Consider the following 21,761-nt stretch of genomic DNA (forward strand, 5'->3'; position numbering starts at 1 on the left):
TTATTTGATAGAAAATAAGCTTCCAACTCTATCGACCATCTAGTAATTATTTTCTTTGAAAAACTCTCGTCAAAGAAAGGTATTTCATAAAAATTAGGAATGTGTTTACGAAAAAAGTGACTATGAGTTAAGTTTTTAGTGCTTCTTGGTCTATTGTAAACATCAATGCCTATATAGGTTTGCATGAATATATTCAAGGTTTGGTTCACTTCGAGATAAGTCTTTATGAACATCCATCATAGGTTTGCATGAATAGATTCAAGGTTTGGCTCACTTCGAGATAAGTCTTTATGAACGTCCATCATCTCATCATGATCCTTGTTTGTGCTTTCCCTTGAAAGTTGATCAAACCAATCAAATTCATATGATAGGATTCTGCACGTTACCTTTCAAGCCTTCATAATGCTCTATATAGCCACTGCTCCTTCAACGCAAGGTGGGAGGATGTTGCCAGTATCCTTGTCTATCAAATTGGTAAACTTGTTTTAATATCAATTGACATAGCATAGAGTAAAAGAAAGAACAAGAATATCTCAAACCCTATGATTACAACCCTAAATTGTAAAGAAAACTCTTTATTGAAAAGTTCCGGATAAATTTTTGAATAATTAATTTGTTTTAAACTTTTCTAAAAAATAAACCCTATTTATAACCTAAATCCTTATTAAAAAAATGATTTTTTTATTGAAAGTTACATGGTTAATAGAATTCATCAGGATTTCTAAATGAGATTAAAAAATTTAACTAAAAAATATAAATCAAATCTTTATAGAATCCATCTAGTATAGAATGTAAAGGCAGCCCAATAGCTTGCTAGACCCCAGAAGTTGAAATTTCCTGGACTTATCATGTAAGGCCGGGATTGCATGATTTTCCTGCTACAATTCTGTTAACCACATCTTTTCAGTTTGAAATCAAAACTTCGAGTATTTAGTGCAGCACATCATACACTAGCAGCAACTAAAAGTCAACCTGTCTTGAATTTGTGTTTCTGTTGTCGCCAGGGGTGTGTGTGTGTGTGTGTGTGTGTAATCTCATTCCTTTTCTTTTACATATATTATTTGTTGAATGTATAAGTGAATAATAAATATCTCGTAATGGTTAGAAGTGAGAAAAAGTAGATGCTGCTGTATATCAGATGCACGGGACTGCGTAGTCGACTTTCAAAGACAGTGTTCGTTGCTGACTGTTGTATGTTGGCTTTAATGAAACACACACACACTTTTATTCCTTTTCTGAATGCAAGTTGATGGTGATATTCTAGTGTGTGCGCTTAACATGGCAGCCAGATGTGGGCTGTGTTTGCTAGGTGCTGGTTTCCCATTGATCTTTGACAGACGCAGAGTACCCATAAAAAATTGTGCTACACCAGGCCAAGGGATAGCAGGTTTGTAAGCAAGAACCATTCAGAAAAACTGCTTCCATCCTCACTGTTATCAAGAAAGGTCGCGTCATTAACAAGGGGGTGCAACCTAATTATGTTAGCAACATTTGGAACCTAACATTAATCCTGTATTGAATTTCCCAGATACAGGCAGATTTTAGGTGCGGTTAGTATTAACATCATCATCAACGTGAAGTTTTGTCGGGCAGGAAAAGGTAACGGAAACGAGAATCGAAGGGAAGAATGCCACAATTACGTGAGCCAAGAAGGCTTTGTCGCCTTTGTGAAATGCATTGCTCTACAAAGGCAGCCTGATTGGGTGGAAGGTAATGTGATATCCATACTGCCAAATTCGTATCGTCCACAAAGCCTTTAGCAAAACAATGGAGCATTTTCGGCACCAACAGCTTCCCTTTGTTGCTAACTCCAGCTGAAGCTCGAATGAAATCATGTTGAGCTTCTTGAAGTTCTTCTCTCACATTCTTAGCAGTGAACACCCTTACCTGCATTTTTCATTCATCAGAATATCATCCAAATATAACTAAATATACATAATAAACACGACCTCTGAAAGATAAAATATACTTCATCAATATATAGCACATGAAATATTCTTACTGCTGGTGACGAGTACATTCCACAGCTTAGGGCAAATGCTACAAGAGGTTCATGTGCATCAATCACAGACTTCTGCTGTTCCTCTGATAGCCTCAACTTGTGAAGTGCAAGAAGTAAAGCCTGGCAATTGTGTGGAGTAGAAATGTTAACCAGGGTATGAAGTTCAACATGTGCACAAAAACAGAGAACTTGTTTATAAGATAAAAGGGAGGGGGGGGGGGGGCGTACAATTTGTGGCCTGTGGAGAGGTGGTTTCATCTTCAAAATCACATACTCAATGGCAGCTGCACTAAAATAATGTCCTCCAATAGTGTATGCGGCCTGGAAATATCAACCAAATCGCATCAATGACACTCATCAAGTGCAAAAACCAGAAAACAATCAATCAAACACATGAATACATTATCTGCCAGGAACCACTACATCAAGAATGTTACAGATACTAAAGAATCTCGCTATGTTTGGTGTGGAGATTTATCTAACTCAATTATTTGTCACTATCCAGATAACTACATGAATCCATTGCCTTTTAATACCATAACACATGCCTACAACAGCAATTCCCTTCAAGAGCAATAATCTATTTTATCCTATTAGAGTTACTGGAAACCAGAGGCCACTTACAACAACCTATTACATAATGCTGACTACTTGGAGCTTTTGAACTACATATGATGATGACAAGAAACTATCTTTACAACAAATTACCGAGGAGGAGAAAAAAGTAGATGTTTAGTCAAGAATCAAACCTTTTGCATCAACGAGAAGAGCTTCAAGTCACTCCTTGGGACTCCATATGCCAAGTACGCCTGTTTAACAATAGAAATTTAAGAACATAAACTTTAAAGTGATGAAATGACCCACATTGCACCATGTAATTTTAGCACATTACACATGTGATACAAGTGAAGACACTCACATGCATAATCAAAGCATTGTACAGATTGATCCAGAAAGCAAGCTTCTCATTGGAGCTCAAATGGATAGGGTTCACCTTGGCGAGTTGCTCAACAAGTGTTCTGTCCCCCAAGTTTCAAACAAGAAAACAAAACAACATTTATCAGATCTGATCCCAGATAACCACACAAACATTCATGTTAAAAAAGAATAAATATATTAAAGTAATGGGAGCATAAGTTCATTAGAACCGAAGTATTCTATGTTTTTAGACCTGTTTGATTCAACTTACAAAATAAAATGCAAAGCTCAAACAAATGGCTCACTTAAAACTCTTATACCTGAATTTCCTTAATGCCCCCGATGCATATTCTAGTTGCTTCTTTCCAACTGACATCCAAGAAACTTCAGTTGCTAAACCATAGTTTCCAATGTCTGCCCAACTCAACTTGCCATGCACTTTGTAGGGATCAAAGACACTGCCCAATGCCAACACTTCAGAGTTACTTTGTATGTCAATCTGGGGGCTCTGCACCCATGATGAAATCATTGAGCGCTCAGATGAAGACCACCATGATGAACTGGACAGATGTCCTCTCGGTGACACAGGTGAGGATTGGCTCTCTAAAGCAGAGGACATGGATGGCACAGCAGAATCTGCCAGAGACAGGAAAATATTTTTCATACATCTTACCATCTCCTCTGAAAGTTGATTAGGGTAGTCCCAAAGGCCCTTAGGCGGCATTCCTTTTGGAAGCCTCATGAGCTCTGCGGGTTGAGTGGGTTTGGCATCTGTCTGCACGGATACTTTCTTCTCATGGAAAAGCTCTGGTGCCTTCATTGAATCCTGATCCAAGTACCACAAATCAAATGCCTAATACTGTGACTAGGAATTTCTGGAAAGGAGTTATCACTACCATTTACAATAATTCATCTATTAGTACAAGTAATAGACAGGAAAGATTTATTAGATAGAGAGTTGGAAGGGAGGGAGGAACAGGAGCATATGCATGCAAGAGATAAAATGTAGAATAACCAGCAGTACAACCTTAAATTGTCCAAGAATTGTTCAGAAAATGGACTTCTGAGTATGTATAGATTAAGGAGCTTTGGATGTTGAACACCATCTGGACTCAACATTTTGCTTAATGGTTACAAACTGTGACCTTGATCCCTCATTTATGTTTAGACTAAACCATTTTCTTAGCTGGTGTATGTGCAAATAATTTTAGCTTTTCAAAGTGAGAAAATGACATCCTTCCACCACAGATGCATCTAAATCATATTACCATATCTCCCTGAATACAAGCTGCATATTCTCACTTAAAGCAAATATTTGTCATGTATGCTTTAAATTATTCATGGAACAGTTTTGCCTCTTTATCAACAACATACATAGACCAAAACAGTCATCACAGACTCAAACAAGAAAGAAACTAACTACTTAAGGAATCAATTCTACAAGTACACTAGACTACAGCTGTCACATGAACATAAATCAAAAAGCTCTACAAGCAAAGCGAAACCAGCAGATACCTCCGTCAAAGACTGAGCACTAGATGTTTCACCAGTAGATTCAGATGCTTGGTGTTTGCATGAGTTATTCTTCTCTGATTGGTGCAGTTCATAATCTGAATGCTTCAGACTCCTCGAAGAAGAAGAAATCTGGAAAAGCATAGAAAGTTACATTGCAGTAAATTTTCCATATAAAGGCTAGCATGCCACATGTTAACATAGATATTTCAAAAGAATATGTTTATTTAAGACATGCAATGCTTAGCTAGATCAAAATATATGCAAGTTACGAAAGTCTTATATAAAGTACAAATAAAATATACTCATACAGGCAATGGAAAACTCCTCTAATGACAAGTATAAAGTTTGTTGATAAGAAAAAGATTCATTGCTTCATTGAAGTGAATAAAAACAGTTGATGTTCATGGATGCAGGACAATGATAGAATGACTTGATAGCAAATGACCACCACCACTGCAGAGACAGCAATAATGAGAAGCTGTCAAATGTGATTTACATGAAGATGTTTGCATAATGTGAAAGATAAGAAACTTTGGTCAAATAAGGAAGAAGCACATAAATTTCTTTACTCAGGAGAAGCCATGTGTGAAAAGAAATATGATAAGTACCTCTTCTTTCATGCTATCAAAGGAGTAAGCAGATAATGATTGAGAAGCTGACTGCCTCAAACGATATTCAGCAAGCCTTCGCTCATTTCTCTCTTGACTTAGTTGGAAATGCAAAGAAACAATCTCTTGTTCAAGCTTTGTAACTGTGACCTCCAGTACTGCAATAGTGGACAGAAGCTCCTGAGCCTGTTCAAACTGAAGAAAGAGGATTTTACAACAAGTTAAAACCCCTAGAAAGGTGGACCTTCAAATTTACAATAGAGTCAAATATGGATAGGATGTACTAACTACAAAATGATACTGTCACATATGCTTGATATCTCTTGACATCAAGAATCAACAGGAAACAGAGATATTATTAATGAAGAATTCTAAGCACTTAACCGCAATTGCTCACCTGACTGCTCAGCAGCATATGAAAATGCACATATAAAAGAGACTTTAGAAAGAAAACAACGTACATGGTGTGGGAGGCATGATGGACTAAATAATTTTACTGTATTTTTCTCAATAGCACTTTCCAGAATAGCATGCATTTCCATCTCATCTTGCAACTGCTGTTGTAATCTCCGTACCTGTTATAGAGGCCCATCCGTAAGCATAAGGTAGCTATGATCCAACAACAATTAACTGAATTTCTATGTACACATCAACAAGATTAGATACAATATGATGCAGTAAGATGCTCTCTCACTTCAATTTAAGTCACCATATGATAGCTAAGAGGCAATTGAAGATAGCAAGCAGATACCATTTCAAAGCATGATGCCTCACTTAGAAGAGTACAGGATGGATAGTGGCGTGTAAGTACTTTCCATGGACTGCAAAAAAGCTATCTGGAGTGCACTTTTACAGACAACACACTAAATCATTTGCAAAACTCACCCTTTAGACATTCTACGCTTCAAACTCAACATAAAGCAAAATATCAGTCCTACAGGGCCACTACAAATTTCTTTTATTCGCCGATACTTTCCTTGTCATGAAGGCAGAACTTAAATGTCATCAACTGTTATTTCTCAAAAACCATCAATGCAGTTGTGGAATCACCCCCCTGCCTTTATAAAAATGCACCGGTTTTGAAGTCATAAGCATCCTCTAAGCATATTTAGCACAACCATCACAAGTCACGTTCCACAGCCTAATAATACAGACAAAAGTTCAGCATGAAATGCCTATAGCAAAGCCTCTAGTAAACTGTTGGAACCGTGAGATACTATCCGGATGAATCACAACAAGGGTGTTTTTCTCAGCCAATTAGAAGCCCGTTACCAGCTATGTTTCCACTTAAGGGGTCATGAGAGGGTCAATTTCTACTTTGGAGACGGTACAATTCTTCAATGGTTTCTATTAAGTGTCTACTCTCAAGACATGAACCTGCAACTTTGTGGTTGAAAGCCCAAGACTATTATCACTGCATCAGAAAACAATGGAGCACTGGGAAAATTGGAGTATAAAAGCACTATTTGGAGCAATAATGAAAAAGCCCCTTGCTTTAGGTGCTGGGGATCATGGAACTGGCTTAACTCGAGGTCATTCAAATATCTAGTTTTATGCCATCCATCAAAGGCATACATAACACAGATAGTGCTCTTTTGTGCATTTTCCGATGCATCATATTTTATAGCTGTCATCAATTATTGACTACCAGCTCAAAAGAATCTCAATTTGTTTTCTATAACAAAAGCATTTCAGATCTATTGTCAACACTCTATGCATATTAAAATCCCTTGGTTTCACAAACAAATGCATAAGAAATGCAAGTCAGAGACCAAAACTCAACAAAATAACAGTGTGACTGTGAGGCTTGCAGGAGGAGAGATCTTACATCCCGTTCAAGTTGGATTCTATAAGGATAAGGATTGCTGCTTCTAATGCACGATGCAAAACTTCCAGCCTCTTCATTCACATTGTTTGCCTGCAAAACATCAAAATCCACATGAATTGCATTTTTGAACTATAAAAACAGATTAAATGAATGAGCAAGAAAATAGTACCTCCAAAAGTGTCAAGAAGATGAAACATAACTATCAAATTAAAGACCAATTACTATAAAGCCGAGTGTTGTGCTACAAAAGCTTATGCCTTTGGATCCAAGACAGATAATTTACAGGAACTTTCCAGTCAAAGTTACCCTTTTCAGATTTAATTAAGCTGTCATAGTTTAAAGGTCTACATACAAATGACAAATTAAGTGCTTCCGTTGACAACTACAGTAAAAATTGAAGAAATTAATATCAAAAGAAAGCACCAAATGAGCTGAATTATGAGAGCAAAATTGAGCAACCAATCGTCCCCAAAATGGATAAGTTAAAGTGCATTTTTTGTTCAACATTTTGTTGTTATAGAACCCAATCCTTCTTCCAATGCCTCCCACCACCCCAAGTGAAAATGAAAAGTCAGCCAGTACCGACCTCCAATGAAGAGCTGGTGCTCCAGACTTCATCTGCAAGATCTTCCTGAGTTTTTGAATTGTCATAGGTCACCTCAGAATACAGAATTTTAGAGGTAGAATCACTTCTGCAGATTTTGCCAGTAAAAAGTTGAAGAAAGCATTCGAAGTGAGCATTAAAGCAGGGTTCCAATTATAACCGGAGAAATGAACCAGCAGCAAAGGTGGGGGGGGGGGGACTTACTGGCTGAGCATAACTGGAGAGTCACACATCCTGCGATCACAGGGCTTGGCACGTTCTAAAATCCCCCAAGCATCTTGGCTTCTGTACGCAGATAGGATTTATGCCATGTACAAACAAGTATTAAAGTGGTAACCTAAGAAAGGGTTTTAGCCAACATGATCAATCTTAGGATAATATAAAAGACAAAGGCACAATGAGATGCATAATTAGAGAAAAAACTGTGCAACCTGTGAAGTGTGAACATATAATGAGGACAAAAAAATTCATGAATGCCACAGCTACTAGTCATTGTCAACACAACCAAACAAAAACAATTAACACAAGTGTGAGCTCGGGCAGCTTCTGTTTCTAGCGAAAGACCATACCGATACAACTTGAAAAGGAAGGCCATAAAAAGAGAAAGGGGGGAAAAAAGAGCAAGTAGAATCGCTTGTGTGGGTGGTGAGTTTCTTTCACCAAACCAATTGTATTGTTTTCACCACATGAAAATCAGAGCAGAGGAAAAAGGCAGTAGATTCTGTAAATCATGACCATATGAATGACTGGCTCCAAAAAGAGAAACGAAAATCTAACAAGTCAAAGTAAAGGGCTTAAAAAAAGAAAAGCAAAAACAGCTCCACAAGGAGGAAAAGTAGAGGGGAAAGTGGGGTACCTCCCTAACAGTCATGGAAGACAAAAGTTGTTTCCTTTGTTAGTAAGAACTACGGCATTCCACAAACCACACACCCTTGAAAGGTTTTCAAATGAAGTTGATTCACTCTTTGTTTCATTCCAATTCTTAATCGAAAAAGAAATTAGTGATGGGTCATAGGTCATGGGCCAAAAACATTGGGATTTGTATTTAAAAGAGAAAAGGAGAGGAGAGGGGGGCAAGAAGCAGCAATGGATTGACTAATGGAGTAGAGGGGGTTTTGGTATGCAAGAGTTACAATCCATAGGACAATGAGGAAGTGAATCAATGAAGCAAAAGAACAATCTCAAGGACGGGTTATTAGCAGTGGTCCCTCTCTCCCTGTCTCTCCTTTTCAATTTTCAAACAAAGCAGGTATTTTTCTCTCTTCCTCCCTCCTGACCAAGTCCATCAACATTTCAAACTCGACCCAAAAAACAAACAGAAGAAAACAACAGGAAAGATACCCATTTTCAGATTTCAAATATCCCAAACAAAGAGAGATATGCATGCAGGAATGTAATTCAAAATGGTATGGAGCAGACAAATTATAATAGAGAGAAAGAGAGAGAGAGAAACCTTGAAGGAAGGAACATTGAGAATGATGATGATGATGATGATGATGATTAAGAGGCACTGAAAGACCCCATTTTCTTTTCTTGAAAAGCAAAAGATTAAGTCGAAGCCAAACTTGAAAATGCTTGTATTACTAGTATCTATTTTGTGCCTCCTCTCTTGAGTTGAGAAGAAAGTCAGAAACTTGAAAAGGAAATGTCGTAGAAGCAGTATCAGTCCAACACTACTAGCTGCAGCAGCAGTGCCTCTCTCTTTTCTTCTGGCTGAAAGGATGATTCAAAAATCTTCGCTTTCTTTCACTAAAAAACGGGAACAAAGACAAAAAGAAGACAAAGATACAGCTGAGCTACTAGCCATTAGCCAAGCAAGGAAACTATTTATTTTTTTCCAAGAATCAAGAGAGAGAGGGGGGGGAGGGAGGGAGAATCTAGTTCAAAAATTACGAAAATAAATGTTTGGTTAAGATATATTATTTATTTAATTTGATTGTGCTACAAGAGAACAAAAGAGTGGGTGTGGAGTCACGGGGCTCTGTGTCTGTTTTTACGTACAGTTACAGAACATGTCAATTAATGTAATGAAGTCAAGTAATTAATTATTTAATTATTCTTTTGAATTTTGAAGTTAACAATTCTTCCATAGAAATGTTTTTTTAATTATCTTTGATCCATCAAATACGTCGATTAAATTTATTTATTTTTGGTATGGTTTTAAAAACGCGAAAGATGCATTAAAGAAATTTAATGGTTTCTTTTAAATGTTTAATTTAAGGTTTTAATAACACAAGTAAAAAAAAGAATCTGATCTCCTTACTGCCAAGTCAATTCCTTAAGGCCCCGTTTATTTGCTGGAAAGTAGTTTTTTTTTGGAAAGTGAATTCCAGGGAAAGTGAATTCCGGAAAAGTATTTTCCGATATTTGGTAGTGTAATGGAAAATAAGTTGGAAAACACTTTTCAGTATTTGGTTATGTCATGGAAAATGAGCTGGAAAATAACTTATTAATGTTTTATTTTTCTCAAGTTTATTAAAATAATAAGGAACAAATTTTACAAATTAAAAAGTTGAATGAGAATGAAATTGAAAAAAAATATAATTTCATAAATTATCTCAAATAAAATAAATAATAATCAAAATAATAGAGATCAAATCTAAAAAATTAAAAAAAAATGAAAGGTGAAGAAATTAAAATAATAATAATTAACATTTCATAAATTATTTCAAATAAAATAAGTAACAATCAAAAGAATGAGTACCAAATTTGATAGATAAAAAATTTTAATAAAAAAATAATAAGGAAAAAACAAATAGCAATTATAAAAATAAGGACCAAAATTAATATAAAAATTAAATTTTAAGAGATGGAATTGAAAAATAAATATTCAAAACAAATTATATATAGCAATCAAAAGTTTGAGGATCAAATTTGATATAATCAGCAAATAATGACATTTCTAAATTTTTCACAACTTCCGGAAAGTGTTTTCCGCCCAAATTTTCCAGGAAAACACTTTCCTGAAAACCAAGCCAAATTTTCCTTTGACTGGAAAGTGTTTTCCGTTGACCAACTTTTCTAATGGCAAATAAACACAGGAAAGTTTGGAAAATAGTTTCCTGGAAACCACTTTCCAGAAAACAAACATAGCTAAAAGGGAAAACACTTTTCTGGAAACCAAACCAAATTTTTCTTTAACCGGAAAGTGTTTCTGTTGACCGGAAAGTGTTTTCCGTTAACCAACTTTCCTAATGGCAAACAAATACAGGAAAGTTTGGAAAGTAGTTTCCCGGAAAGTGAATTCCAGGAAACAAACAAGGCCTAAATTTTCTCAAATGAAAATGTTGTTCTGTTATAGGATTAAGGTAAGAGAGAATTAAGTATAGCACTAATAATAATAATTATTGTGATTAATTTTAATAAAATATAATTAATTTATGTAAAGTAGAAAGCAAAGGGATAAAAAAAATTTTCATTATTTGATATTCTTACTTCAAGAATCAAACCATTAAATATATAATGTCATTTGATGAATCTATATCAAATCTTTTTTCACTGTTTAAAAAAATATATATTAGGCTGGGCTGGAGTCAAGCCTGATAAGTCGGGCTAGACCCGTTTCAACTCAGTCTGCTGGGTCGTGTCTAGCTCAATATATATTTAATAATAAAATAATATTAATATTAAAAAATCAAAATTTTCAAGTAGTATTCTAAAAATATTTGTGGATCCCTACACATTTTTCTATTAATTTTATATGATATTAGGTTGTAGATTTACATTATAAGATATAAATCTAGTATTAAAAATACCTGATTTTCTCTAAAACTTAAAAAAAAAATCAAAAATTTCAACAAAAAAAAATCAATTTTCTATTTCCAAAAAAAATATGTTTTTTCTTTGTGCATATGGTTAGATCCTAAAAGTTTCTCAAGTATATTTTCTAAAAAAAGATAAAATCATTTTTATCATGTTTTTTTTTAAATACAAAATGAATATTATCCATTAGAGTTTGGTCAAAATATAAAAAATCTCATTATAATTAGTTTGTCATTCGAAATGCTAGGACTTAGTTATTTCTAAGAAATAAATAAGTTTGATCTTTAGAATGGTTAGTATTTAACCTAATAAGGTAGAGATTTTTTCCCGAAAAGAGATATACCTTAAACCTTAAACAAGATTAATAAATAAAAATACTATTTAAAATAACAATAAAGACTCTCTCCTTCTTCTTACACAATCTATCCCTTATCAAGATTCTCACATATCATTAGATTTCTTTAGCTATTCATGAAACTTATAATTATAATTTCATGACTAAATTCTAAACCTTTTTTCAGCACATTCAAGAAGCAGCAATGCACGGCACGACTGGATGGCGGGATAAAAACTTCTCTCCAGCCAGGCAAGCAAAAATGTGAAGAATAGTAAGTGCAGAAACAGTATCACAGCTGTGCATCCGCAACAGGCTGTCCGAAGCCTGACAAAGGAAATCCAATGTTGTCAATTGCTGCACATATTGATGCTCCCTGCCACCAAAAGATTGGATGTAGCTGATTCGGAGGCAGATTTTATATTTACACCACCCAGAAGGATGTCTATCATCGAATCACCTCCACTCAATGGTTCAGAAAGTAGCTCTGCATACACCATCGATTTCCCACCTAGGACGAATTCTTCAACGAGGCAGAGCAGCTCATCCGAGCAACATGCTTCTGCAAACAAGTTTCTTGCCTCAACATCAGAAACAACTGCATTTATCTCTCTGGCAAAAGAATCTAAGCCGAGGAGAAAATCCGGATCCGAAAAGCTTCGAAATTTCCCCCAACGGCAAGCAGAGAAATTCAGCAGCAGTAAAGTGAAAAATGTGCAAGCCTTCTCCTTGGGTAATATTTTCCCTTCCATTTTAAGAGCACGCAAGATCTTTTGAGCCATACAATCTGCTTGAATGTCCAAAGAACAGCGAGCCAAACAAGTTCATGTGTAGAACCAAGTTCACCTTCAATTGGAAACTTCAGGCCCTCATATCTAGAACTAGGTATGTTCAGCATCTCAGTGTCCAAATCAGATCCAGGATCCCTGGTCCGACCATCAGAAACTTTTCCAGAATCCATGGTGTTACAGGTGCCTCTTCTATTGCCTAGAATATCAAAGGAATCTGCAGGACCTTCATCTTCATGCAGTAAATCAACACGGGAAATTCCAAAGGATCTGTCTTTCAGTTGATTGGAACTAATTTCTACATCAATGGCATCTGAGCTAGAAGAAGTCACTATAGATTCCTTTCCATTCGGTAAACGTCCAAGGGAGGTTTCAACAAGTAAGGGTTTATTAGCAGATATTTCGGCACCTGAAGACCCTATCTCATGAAGAGTTGGGGACATAGGCATTTCCATTGCTCCTGTAACACTCCTCGTCTGCAGAGTTATCCAAGTCCAGCAATTTCATGTAATCCCCATTGGCTACTTCCTCAAAACTTACCATATCTTCGGGGCTACTTTCAAAAGAATCCCTCAAATCTCTCTTCGAGATTTTACCTCGGCGATAGTGATGTCCCTCTCCAATAACTAAGAATTTCTCATATTTTTCATATAAACTCTCACATATTTACAATTGTATGATTTTTGTTTACATTCTCTCTTGATATGGATAATATAATTGAAACTTGTGTATAGATCACTCACTCATACGTAGGATATTTAAAAGTGTTTTAAGTATAGTAAGTATAAGAATAAATTATAAAATTATATTCTAGTCTTAGAATATAAAAGTATAAATTATCCCAACTTAGAGTATAATAAAATCAATGATTTCCGGTATGTATTTTAATTGAAATAGTTTCTCACAACTTAGTGTTTAAGAGTCATCTAGGATATTCTTTCATTTTCATTTTTGCAAGAATGAAAGCTATTTATAAGATTTTAAAAGAAACAAGTTGTTTCTGACTATTGAAATACCACTGATGACTAAAGTGGTCGATTGATTCAGATTGATCAAGTCAATTAATTGATCAATTCCTATAAATTTCTAGGCGTTCATCTCTGATAAATAAAAGGTCAACCGGTTCCCGTAAATTTTAAGATTTGACATATTTTCATTTAGAGAATTCTTAGACCAATAACAATCTTATTGATGCATGAATGATAAAGTATTTGAGTTCATTTTAATAGCTGGTATCAGGATAAGATATAAGGATTTATGTAAGCACTAAAATGAACATTTAATTCTAAGTTTTTATTTGCTTTGCATCCTAGACATTTTCATTAATTTCTTCATAAAATATGCTTGTTAATGTGATACTTATATAAACTTGTTTGAAACTTATTCTCAATCAAGCATGTTATTAGTCTAATTTTTCATTTTATTGTTATCATTAAAATATATAAAGATATAAATATATGACCGAAAGGTTAATAAAATTGAGTGTAATGTTTATATTAACTCATATCACTCTATAATAATAAGAAAGTTGTGTAATGTATTATGTTAATGTACATAGCATTGTTTTAAAACTTGATATAACAAGTTGATTCGTGATCCGAAGTCTAAATCGGGTTAGATTTCAATAAATCAGTTGGAGAATTGACTTGACATGATTTAGTCAAAACCTAAATTGATCTATAACATGCCAGTCTAAAAAAAAACCCAGTCAAAACAATATTATTTTTTTTCTTTTAATTTTTTTCTAAATAATACTACATTCACTTTTTTCTAAATAATTGATTAGTTGATTAACTGTTTTTGTGGTTCAATTTTCTTTTAAAATACTTTTGGTTGCATGAAAATTATTAAAATTGATGTTTTTTAGATATTTTTTAATGATTTTAATTTATTAATATTAAAAAATAGTAATTAAAAAATACAATGCATTACCGACTTAGTTTGTACAAAGAAGAAAGAGATCCACGAGAAGAAGGCTTGTGTTGAATTTATTTGGAAGCTGAAGAGAGGACAAATTGGGTAGTTTTTGTTTTGTCATTGGACATTGTCATTAATTTATGTGTGCAGATATCTAATTTAAGAAATAAAAATATGGAAATTAAGATGGACCGAGAAGCCCAACGTTAGTTAAGAGATTGGGCTGGGCTGGGCTGGGCTGCAGGACTTAGGACTTAGGACTTGAGTTATATGATGATGGGTCAAAATTAAATAGAGGAATCCAATCAAATCCAAACATTGGAGTCCTCAGCATATTATAGCGTTAGCATATTTGCTAGGGTTTAAAAAAAAGCAGTCAGAGGAGGAAGTGAAAGAGGAGGTGGAGGTGGAGATGATGACCCCAGAGGAGTTAGAGCGTAAAAAGAAGAAAGAAGAAAAAGCTAAGGAGAAGGAGCTCAAGAAACTTAAAGCTGCCGAGAAAGCTGCCAAATTCAAACAACAACAACAACAACAACAACAACAACAAAGTGATTCTTCTTCTGCTTCCAAAAAGAAGAAGAATTCGTCTAGGCGAGATGCCTCTGCCGCCGATGACAATCCTCTTGATTATGAAGATCCACCCACCCCTTTTGGTCAAAAGAAGTTGCTTTCCTCTCAAATGGCTAAACAGTACAATCCCACTGTTGTTGAGAAATCGTAATATCTTTCTCTTTTCTTATCATTTTTATGCTCCTTGATGATTTCTCAAAGGTAATTGCTTTCTTTCTTTCTTCCTTTCAATCAACACGGAAAACAAAGATGGTATGCCTGGTGGGAAAAGTCTGGATATTTTGTAGCTGATGCTAACAGCTCCAAACCCCCTTTCGCCATTGTAAGCTAACCTTTCTTTTTTTCATCATCATCATCGTTGCAGTTTTATTGGGTTGTAGACTATTTTATTATGAACTTTGATTTCTTTTCTCTGCAGGTGCTTCCCCCGCCAAATGTCACTGGAGCTCTTCATATTGGCCATGCCCTTACTGCTGCCATTGAGGTCTGCTACCACCTTTCTTCTTTCTCTTGTTTCCATTTTTTTACTGTACTTGTTAACAAATCTGCTTCTTGTTGTATACAGGATACTATCATTCGTTTCAAGAGGATGTCAGGGTTTAATGCCTTGTGGGTCCCCGGTGTGGACCATGCTGGGATAGCCACGCAGGTTATTCTCTCTCTATTTCCTTTCCTTGTTTGTTTATTTTATACGTGTGCTCATTGTTGATATGCTTGTATGATCGACAAAAATGTGACCTTCCTTGTTCGAATGAAGATTAACCTTTCAAATTATGTGAGCTGAGAAGCATGCTTTTGTGTATGGTAATCTGCAGGTAGTGGTAGAGAAGAAGCTAATGCGTGATCACCACTTAACCAGACATGATCTGGGTCGTGAAAAATTTGTATCTGAAGTAAGTTTGACTCGCTCTCATGCATGATTTCCTTGTCCTTTATCAAGCTTTCCATGCCCATTTAATGTCTTTTGACATTCTGATATGCAGGTTTGGAAGTGGAAGGATGAATATGGTGGTACCATATTAAAGCAGCTGCGCCGGTTGGGTGCATCTCTCGATTGGTCTCGTGAGGTAAAGGAGTATTATTTCAGTCTTTCATTTCAATCTAAGAAATTAATGTTACTTTGCTAAATCAATTTGTACCCTGGATAAAGTTATTACCAGCATTTCTTTTCCGAAGTTAACTTTCCTCCCTCCCATTCCCTTTTCAGTGTTTTACTATGGATGATAAAAGATCAAGGGCTGTGACAGAGGAATTTAATCGCCTGTACAAGGAAGGTCTCATCTATAGGTATTATTGCCAGGGTGAAACTTTGATTGTGAATAAAACAACTTGATGTCAGCAAATGGAGGCTGCTATCTAAATGAGCAATTGACTGGACTTCACCATAGCTTAACTATTTAATATTTATTTTGATATCTTCAGCTAAATAAGGGTTCATTGTCCAGCTGCATACTACATTGAAAAAATTCATGCTATTTATCTTTTCTTCTGCTCAATGGTTTGAGGTTTTCTCTCATGCAGGGATATTCGGCTAATAAATTGGGACTGCACCTTACGAACAGCTATATCTGATGTCGAAGTAAGCTATTTTTGTTTATTGAAGTGTGGGTATATTTTTTTGTGTGATGTTCTAATCATCTAGAAATTGCCTTTCTGTTGTAGGTAGATTATGTGGATATCAAAGAAAGGAAGTTGCAAACTGTTCCTGGAAACAAGGAACCAGTGGAATTTGGTGTTTTGACCTCATTTGCCTATCCTCTGGAGGGAGATCTGGGTGAAATAGTGGTTGCCACAACTCGGCTGGAAACTATGCTGGGTGATACGGCTGTTGCTATACATCCTGATGACCCAAGGTACAGCCATCTGCATGGAAAATTCGCAACTCACCCATTTAATGGAAGAAAACTTCCAATAATTTGTGATGCTATTCTTGTTGATCCTAATTTCGGGACTGGTGCTGTTAAGGTAAGACTGCATCCTGGAACTTAGAATGTCAAATTTGATTTTTTTTAAATCTCTCTGTGGTATAATATTTTATGATGGTTTGCAGATCACTCCTGCACACGATCCAAATGATTTTGAGGTTGGGAAGCGTCATGATCTGGAATTTATTAACATCTTCACTGATGATGGGAGGATCAATAGTCTTGGCTCAGAGTTTGCAGGGATGCCACGGTTTGAGGCTCGTGAGGCAGTGAAGGAAGCATTACAGAAAAAAGTATGATCGCTGTGTCATATAACTGTTTTTGTTCAGTTTGATATAAAATTTAATGGATGTCAAGTAGAATGACTTTGTCAAATAAATAACCTCTCTCTCTCCCAAAACAATTTTTCATAAATAGATATGCAATCTGTTTATTTTGCTTTGCATCCCTTCAGATACAGCTCAAGGGAAATACATACCACGTACATGCTCCTATCTTTTGATTCTTTTCCCTGTCATTATGCTAATTCCTTGTTTTGCCTATTTATGGCAGTAAAGGTTGATTCGGTAAACATATTTATTCATTGTAGGGATTGTATAGAGGTGCTAAAAACAATGAGATGCGACTTGGTTTCTCTTCAAGAAGCAATGATGTTGTAGAGCCAATGATTAAGCCCCAATGGTTTGTTAACTGCCAAAGTATGGCAAAGCAGGCTCTCGAAGTGGCAATGGATGGAGAAATTCCAAGGCTTGAATTTATTCCAAAACAATATTTGGCTGAATGGAAAAGGTTCTCTTATGTCTTCTTTTTGCTCTTTATAAGTTTGTTAAGAACAGAGTATGCATCTCAGGAGATTAAAAATAGGGGAAAGAAAAGCTGGTTATGAGCAGAGGATCCTTAAGCTTTGCTTTTGATATCATCTTTTATTGGTGTTTGTTCAGGACTAGTCCTTTCTATTCCTTGTACACATGTTATGTTACAACTTGCATTGTGATTGCTTTAATGTCGTGATGCCTCTAGCTAATCTTTTATACCACATTTTGCATTTTAACTTTGTAGCTCAGTCCATTGCCTTTGTTATGTTTATATATCTATATGGCTGTGACAGATGGCTTGAGAATATACGCGACTGGTGCATCTCAAGGCAACTTTGGTGGGGCCATCGTATTCCTGCATGGTATGTTACACTTGATGACGATGAAATGAAGGAAATTGGTTCCTACCATGACCACTGGGTTGTGGCTAGAAACGAGGAGGATGCTCTTGCAGAGGCTAGTCAGAAGTTTTCTGGGAAGAAGTTTCAGATGATCCAGGATCCAGATGTACTGGACACTTGGTTCTCCTCTGGTTTATTTCCATTATCAGTGTTGGGGTGGCCAGATGATACTGATGATTTAAGAGCGTTCTATCCGACTTCAGTTCTTGAAACTGGGCATGACATTTTATTCTTTTGGGTTGCTCGGATGGTGATGTTAGGAATTAAACTGGGAGGTGATGTACCTTTTAGGAAGGTCAGTAAATAAGATATCTAAAATTTCATTTGAGTTTGTAATGGTTGTTATTCTTCTGCCAAATCGCTTTACTTCTGAGGTATATATTGATTATTTGTTTTCCATGCAGGTTTACCTGCATCCTATGATTCGGGATGCACATGGCCGTAAGATGTCGAAGTCTTTGGGAAATGTTGTTGACCCACTTGAAGTAATAAATGGGGTAAGCCTCGAAGGCCTGCACAAGAGGCTTGAGGAAGGTAACTTGGATCCAAAGGAGCTGGATGTGGCAAAAGCAGGACAGAAGCAAGATTTCCCTAATGGTATAGCTGAATGCGGTGCAGATGCTCTTCGATTTGCTCTCGTCTGTTATACCGCTCAGGTTCACGCTTTGCATATTGATATGTTTGTGATTTAGCTCCTATTATTTGAATAGTTGTTATTGTCACCTCCATACTTTGCTGATCTGGTTTCATCATTTTCTATTTCCAGTCCGACAAAATAAATTTGGACATTCTACGAGTTGTTGGATATCGTCAGTGGTGTAACAAACTGTGGAATGCTGTTCGATTTGCAATGAGCAAACTCGACACTGATTACACTCCTCCACTGACATTACCGCTGGAGGCAATGCCTTCAAGCTGCAAGTGGATACTCTCTGTACTTAACAAGGCTATATTCAAAACTGTGTCAGCTATGAACTCTTATGAATTTTCAGATGCTGCCAGTACTGTGTATTCATGGTGGCAATATCAGTTTTGTGATGTTTTTATTGAAGCAATCAAACCTTACTTTTCTGGTGATGGGCCATCATTTGCTGCCGAGAGGAGTTCTGCACAAGATACTCTTTGGGTATGCCTGGACAATGGACTGCGATTGCTTCACCCCTTGATGCCGTTTGTTACTGAAGAGTTGTGGCAACGCCTTCCTCCAGCCAGGGGCCACACAAGAAAAGAGTCAATTATGATATCCGAATACCCTAAAGTTGAAGATGTGAGTTCTAGTTGTACTTTACTGGTGCTCACAATGATGATAAATGTGGGACCAACACCATACTTTTAATGTTAAGTCAGTTTTCTCTGATGATTTGCCCTCTTTTCCACTCTATAGGCTTGGAAAAATGAAGAGGTAGAATATGAAATGGACCTTGTTGAGTCCACTGTTAAATGTCTGAGGTCCTTGAGGGCTAAGGTGCTTGGGAAGCAAAAAAATGAAAGGTGATCATTCAAAATAATTTCTACTGTGCATGCAAGTTTAGTTTATTGTTCCCCTTTGTGTTTAAGACTAGTTTAATTGTGTGTATAGGGTGATTTGGTTTGAATAGTGTTGTTCCTCTGTTTGTTTGGGATTTCTCTAATATGAAAATAAGACTTTTGTTTGGTAGTGTCTTAGTAAGTTTTTTCTATTTTATTTGAAAATGTCAGTCTTTGTTCTATAATAATTTGTTTTATTTCCAGGCTACCAGCTTTTGCTTTTTGCCTGAATGAAGATATCTCGAAGGTCATTACAAGCTACCAATTGGAGATTTTAACCCTTGCGACTTTATCAACTATGAAGGTACACCATCACTTTCGCTTTATGTTAGTCTCCTGATATTTACCTTATTGTTTATAGTGTTGTGATTCTTCAATCCCCTGCCCTTTTTTGGCTCAAGATAGGAGCAGTCCTTCCACACATGTTATCACTTTTGGAACTTAAGCATATAGCTAGTGAGTTTTTAAGTTACTAACCAGGAGTTTGAAATTACTGTTAGGCTTTTGACCACAACCTTTATGCAAGCCAAGAAGTACCTTTGTGAAGACTCTTTTTTGGTGTTGTACTATAGTTCTTGATGGAAATTATCATAGTATATTTCTATTCTCTTTGGCTTTACAAGAGTTAAGAAGTAAAGATTTTTTCCAAGTGAGAAGCAATGAAGAATTCAGATTACTTAATAAAGGTGCTAAGAATTCCAACCCATTTTTATGTTCCATTGTTACCTCAATTAAATTAATAGATGTAATTAATTCGGATTAATTGCTGATGTAAGAATGTTGGAAGCCACCCTAATTCTTGCACCATATCAAGTTGCAAAAACAAAGTGAGGAAGCAGAAAAAAAGGCTAGTCTAGTTTTCATTTTGAATTCCTACCAACTGTGCTGCATGGTTTGAAGTTTCATATGGCACTCTCATGAAACTTACCAACCTACCACTCTAAAAATGTCCTGTGTAATGGTATCATTTCATTGCTGATGAGCATGCCTGAAGCTCTGCTTGCAAAGTTGGTTGCTTCATTCAAATATTCATCATTTTTGAAACAAAATATCCTGCAGGTTCTATTGAGTGAGAAAGATGCCCCTCCAGCTGGATGTGCATTTGAGAATGTTAATGAGAATCTTGCAGTCTATCTCCAGGCTGAAGGAAAAGTTGATGCAGAAGCAGAGCTTGAGAAGATGAGAAACAAAATGGACGAGATACAAAAGTAAGTCTTGTCTTCTCAACAAAAACTATGTTTCTATTTAGAAATGCACACGGATATACTTCCATATACGTACGAATAGGTGTATGTGCACGTCATTTTTTTGTGTGTGCAGGACAGCCTGTCATTGATGTCTGTATGTGTATTTCTTCTTGGTGCTTCTAGATGCACTTATGATTTGTCACTCTGTGCTGTATAAGCCTGTTGTAATAAACCTTCAGGAATGTTCATAACTGTAAAGTTTGAAGTAAATAGGAAGTGGAGTTTACACAAGAATTAACAAGTCGAAAAAAACAATGCTGGCATGGATTTCTACAAATATTTAATCTATTACTCTTGGCTATTCAAAGTCAACAAGGAACACTTTTAGGAAACCCAAATATGAAAAGATTTGACATTTTTATAGTGCTGGAATTTAGCCGACCCTGACTACTTCGGCATTTGAGGCTTGGTTGTGCTGCTGCTGATTGGTCATGGTTGATTTTTGTAGTTTCACTTGACCTTATTAGATGTAGATGGGAAAAAAGATTGTATTGAGAGACTACTGTCTTTTGTCATTTGATGGAATCTTCATGTCCATTCCCTTTTTTTGAAACTTTCAACAGACAACAAGAGAAATTGGAGAAGATGATCAACGCATCTGGCTATAAAGAAAAGGTGCCCTCCCATATTCAGGATGAGAATGTCGAAAAGCTGACTAAACTATTTCAAGAAATGGAATTCTTCAAGAAAGAGAGTGAACGGCTGGAAGCCGAGAAGAACACTAAACTGTAAATTAGGGTCTTCAAAATTCATTTCTTTCCTCTCCAAAGGGTGATTAAAATGTGAAGGTCCTGCATGAGTCGGAAAAACCAATTCAATAGGAGTGGATGAGTGATTCACTGAGCAGAGCATTTTTTTGTCTTGGGTTCAACTGTGCCGCAGGACTTCGATTTCCTGAGTTTGCTTTATTTATGTATGCGTCAATTTATATCGACTTTATCCACCAAATAAGTTTCAACTCTTGATGACCAGCATATCCTTCCTTTTTTTTGCCTTTAAA

At 36.0% G+C, this 21,761-nt stretch overlaps 2 protein-coding genes across 5 annotated transcripts; one reads left to right on the forward strand and one right to left on the reverse strand.

Moving 5' to 3' along the window:
• Positions 1-1,405: 1,405 nt before the first annotated feature.
• LOC7465571 (uncharacterized) lies at positions 1,406-9,304 on the reverse strand. Of its 4 annotated transcripts, none has more exons than XM_024605049.2 (13): positions 8,929-9,304; positions 7,680-7,760; positions 7,458-7,563; positions 6,872-6,961; positions 5,505-5,618; positions 5,044-5,238; positions 4,436-4,564; positions 3,241-3,746; positions 2,922-3,021; positions 2,752-2,811; positions 2,231-2,323; positions 2,003-2,122; positions 1,406-1,887 (listed from the first exon to the last, which is right to left on the reverse strand). In XM_024605049.2, the coding sequence occupies exons 1-13, from the start codon at positions 8,943-8,945 to the stop codon at positions 1,570-1,572; spliced, it is 1,929 nt and encodes a 642-aa protein (XP_024460817.2). In that variant the 5' UTR covers positions 8,946-9,304; the 3' UTR covers positions 1,406-1,569. The 4 variants fall into 4 exon arrangements, with proteins under 4 accessions (XP_024460817.2, XP_024460819.2, XP_024460816.2 ...); XM_024605051.2 differs by lacking the exon at positions 8,929-9,304 and adding an exon at positions 8,332-8,699; XM_024605048.2 differs by lacking the exon at positions 8,929-9,304 and adding an exon at positions 8,045-8,247.
• Positions 9,305-14,462: 5,158 nt separating this feature from the next.
• LOC7465570 (valine--tRNA ligase, mitochondrial 1) lies at positions 14,463-21,735 on the forward strand. The gene is made up of 19 exons (XM_002310860.4): positions 14,463-14,474; positions 14,572-14,993; positions 15,096-15,168; positions 15,265-15,330; positions 15,412-15,495; positions 15,662-15,739; positions 15,830-15,913; positions 16,054-16,133; positions 16,368-16,425; positions 16,509-16,811; positions 16,897-17,064; positions 17,361-17,560; positions 17,880-18,282; positions 18,392-18,643; positions 18,754-19,254; positions 19,372-19,478; positions 19,719-19,818; positions 20,574-20,722; positions 21,325-21,735. Exons 1-19 carry the CDS (start codon positions 14,463-14,465, stop codon positions 21,491-21,493), a joined length of 3,309 nt encoding a protein of 1,102 aa, XP_002310896.3. The 3' UTR covers positions 21,494-21,735.
• Positions 21,736-21,761: the final 26 nt, after the last annotated feature.

Source organism: Populus trichocarpa, chromosome 7, assembly GCF_000002775.5.
Source record: "Populus trichocarpa isolate Nisqually-1 chromosome 7, P.trichocarpa_v4.1, whole genome shotgun sequence".
In the NCBI taxonomy this organism is placed as follows: Eukaryota; Viridiplantae; Streptophyta; class Magnoliopsida; order Malpighiales; family Salicaceae; genus Populus; species Populus trichocarpa.

Bases quoted from the DNA above. Each gene is read 5' to 3' on its own strand.
- LOC7465570 (XM_002310860.4), top strand. The intron at 15,740-15,829 runs GTAAGTTTGACT...TCTGATATGCAG, and splicing joins GTGAAAAATTTGTATCTGAA to GTTTGGAAGTGGAAGGATGA. The intron at 17,065-17,360 runs GTATGATCGCTG...TATTCATTGTAG, and splicing joins AGGAAGCATTACAGAAAAAA to GGATTGTATAGAGGTGCTAA.
- LOC7465571 (XM_024605047.2), bottom strand. From the start codon at position 7,968: ATGACTAGTAGCTGTGGCATTCATGAATTTTTTTGTCCTCATTATATG. The intron at 7,564-7,679 runs GTAAGTCCCCCC...CAAAATCTGCAG, and splicing joins TCTCCAGTTATGCTCAGCCA to AAGTGATTCTACCTCTAAAA. The intron at 3,747-4,435 runs GTATCTGCTGGT...TACTTGGATCAG, and splicing joins GTGCTCAGTCTTTGACGGAG to GATTCAATGAAGGCACCAGA.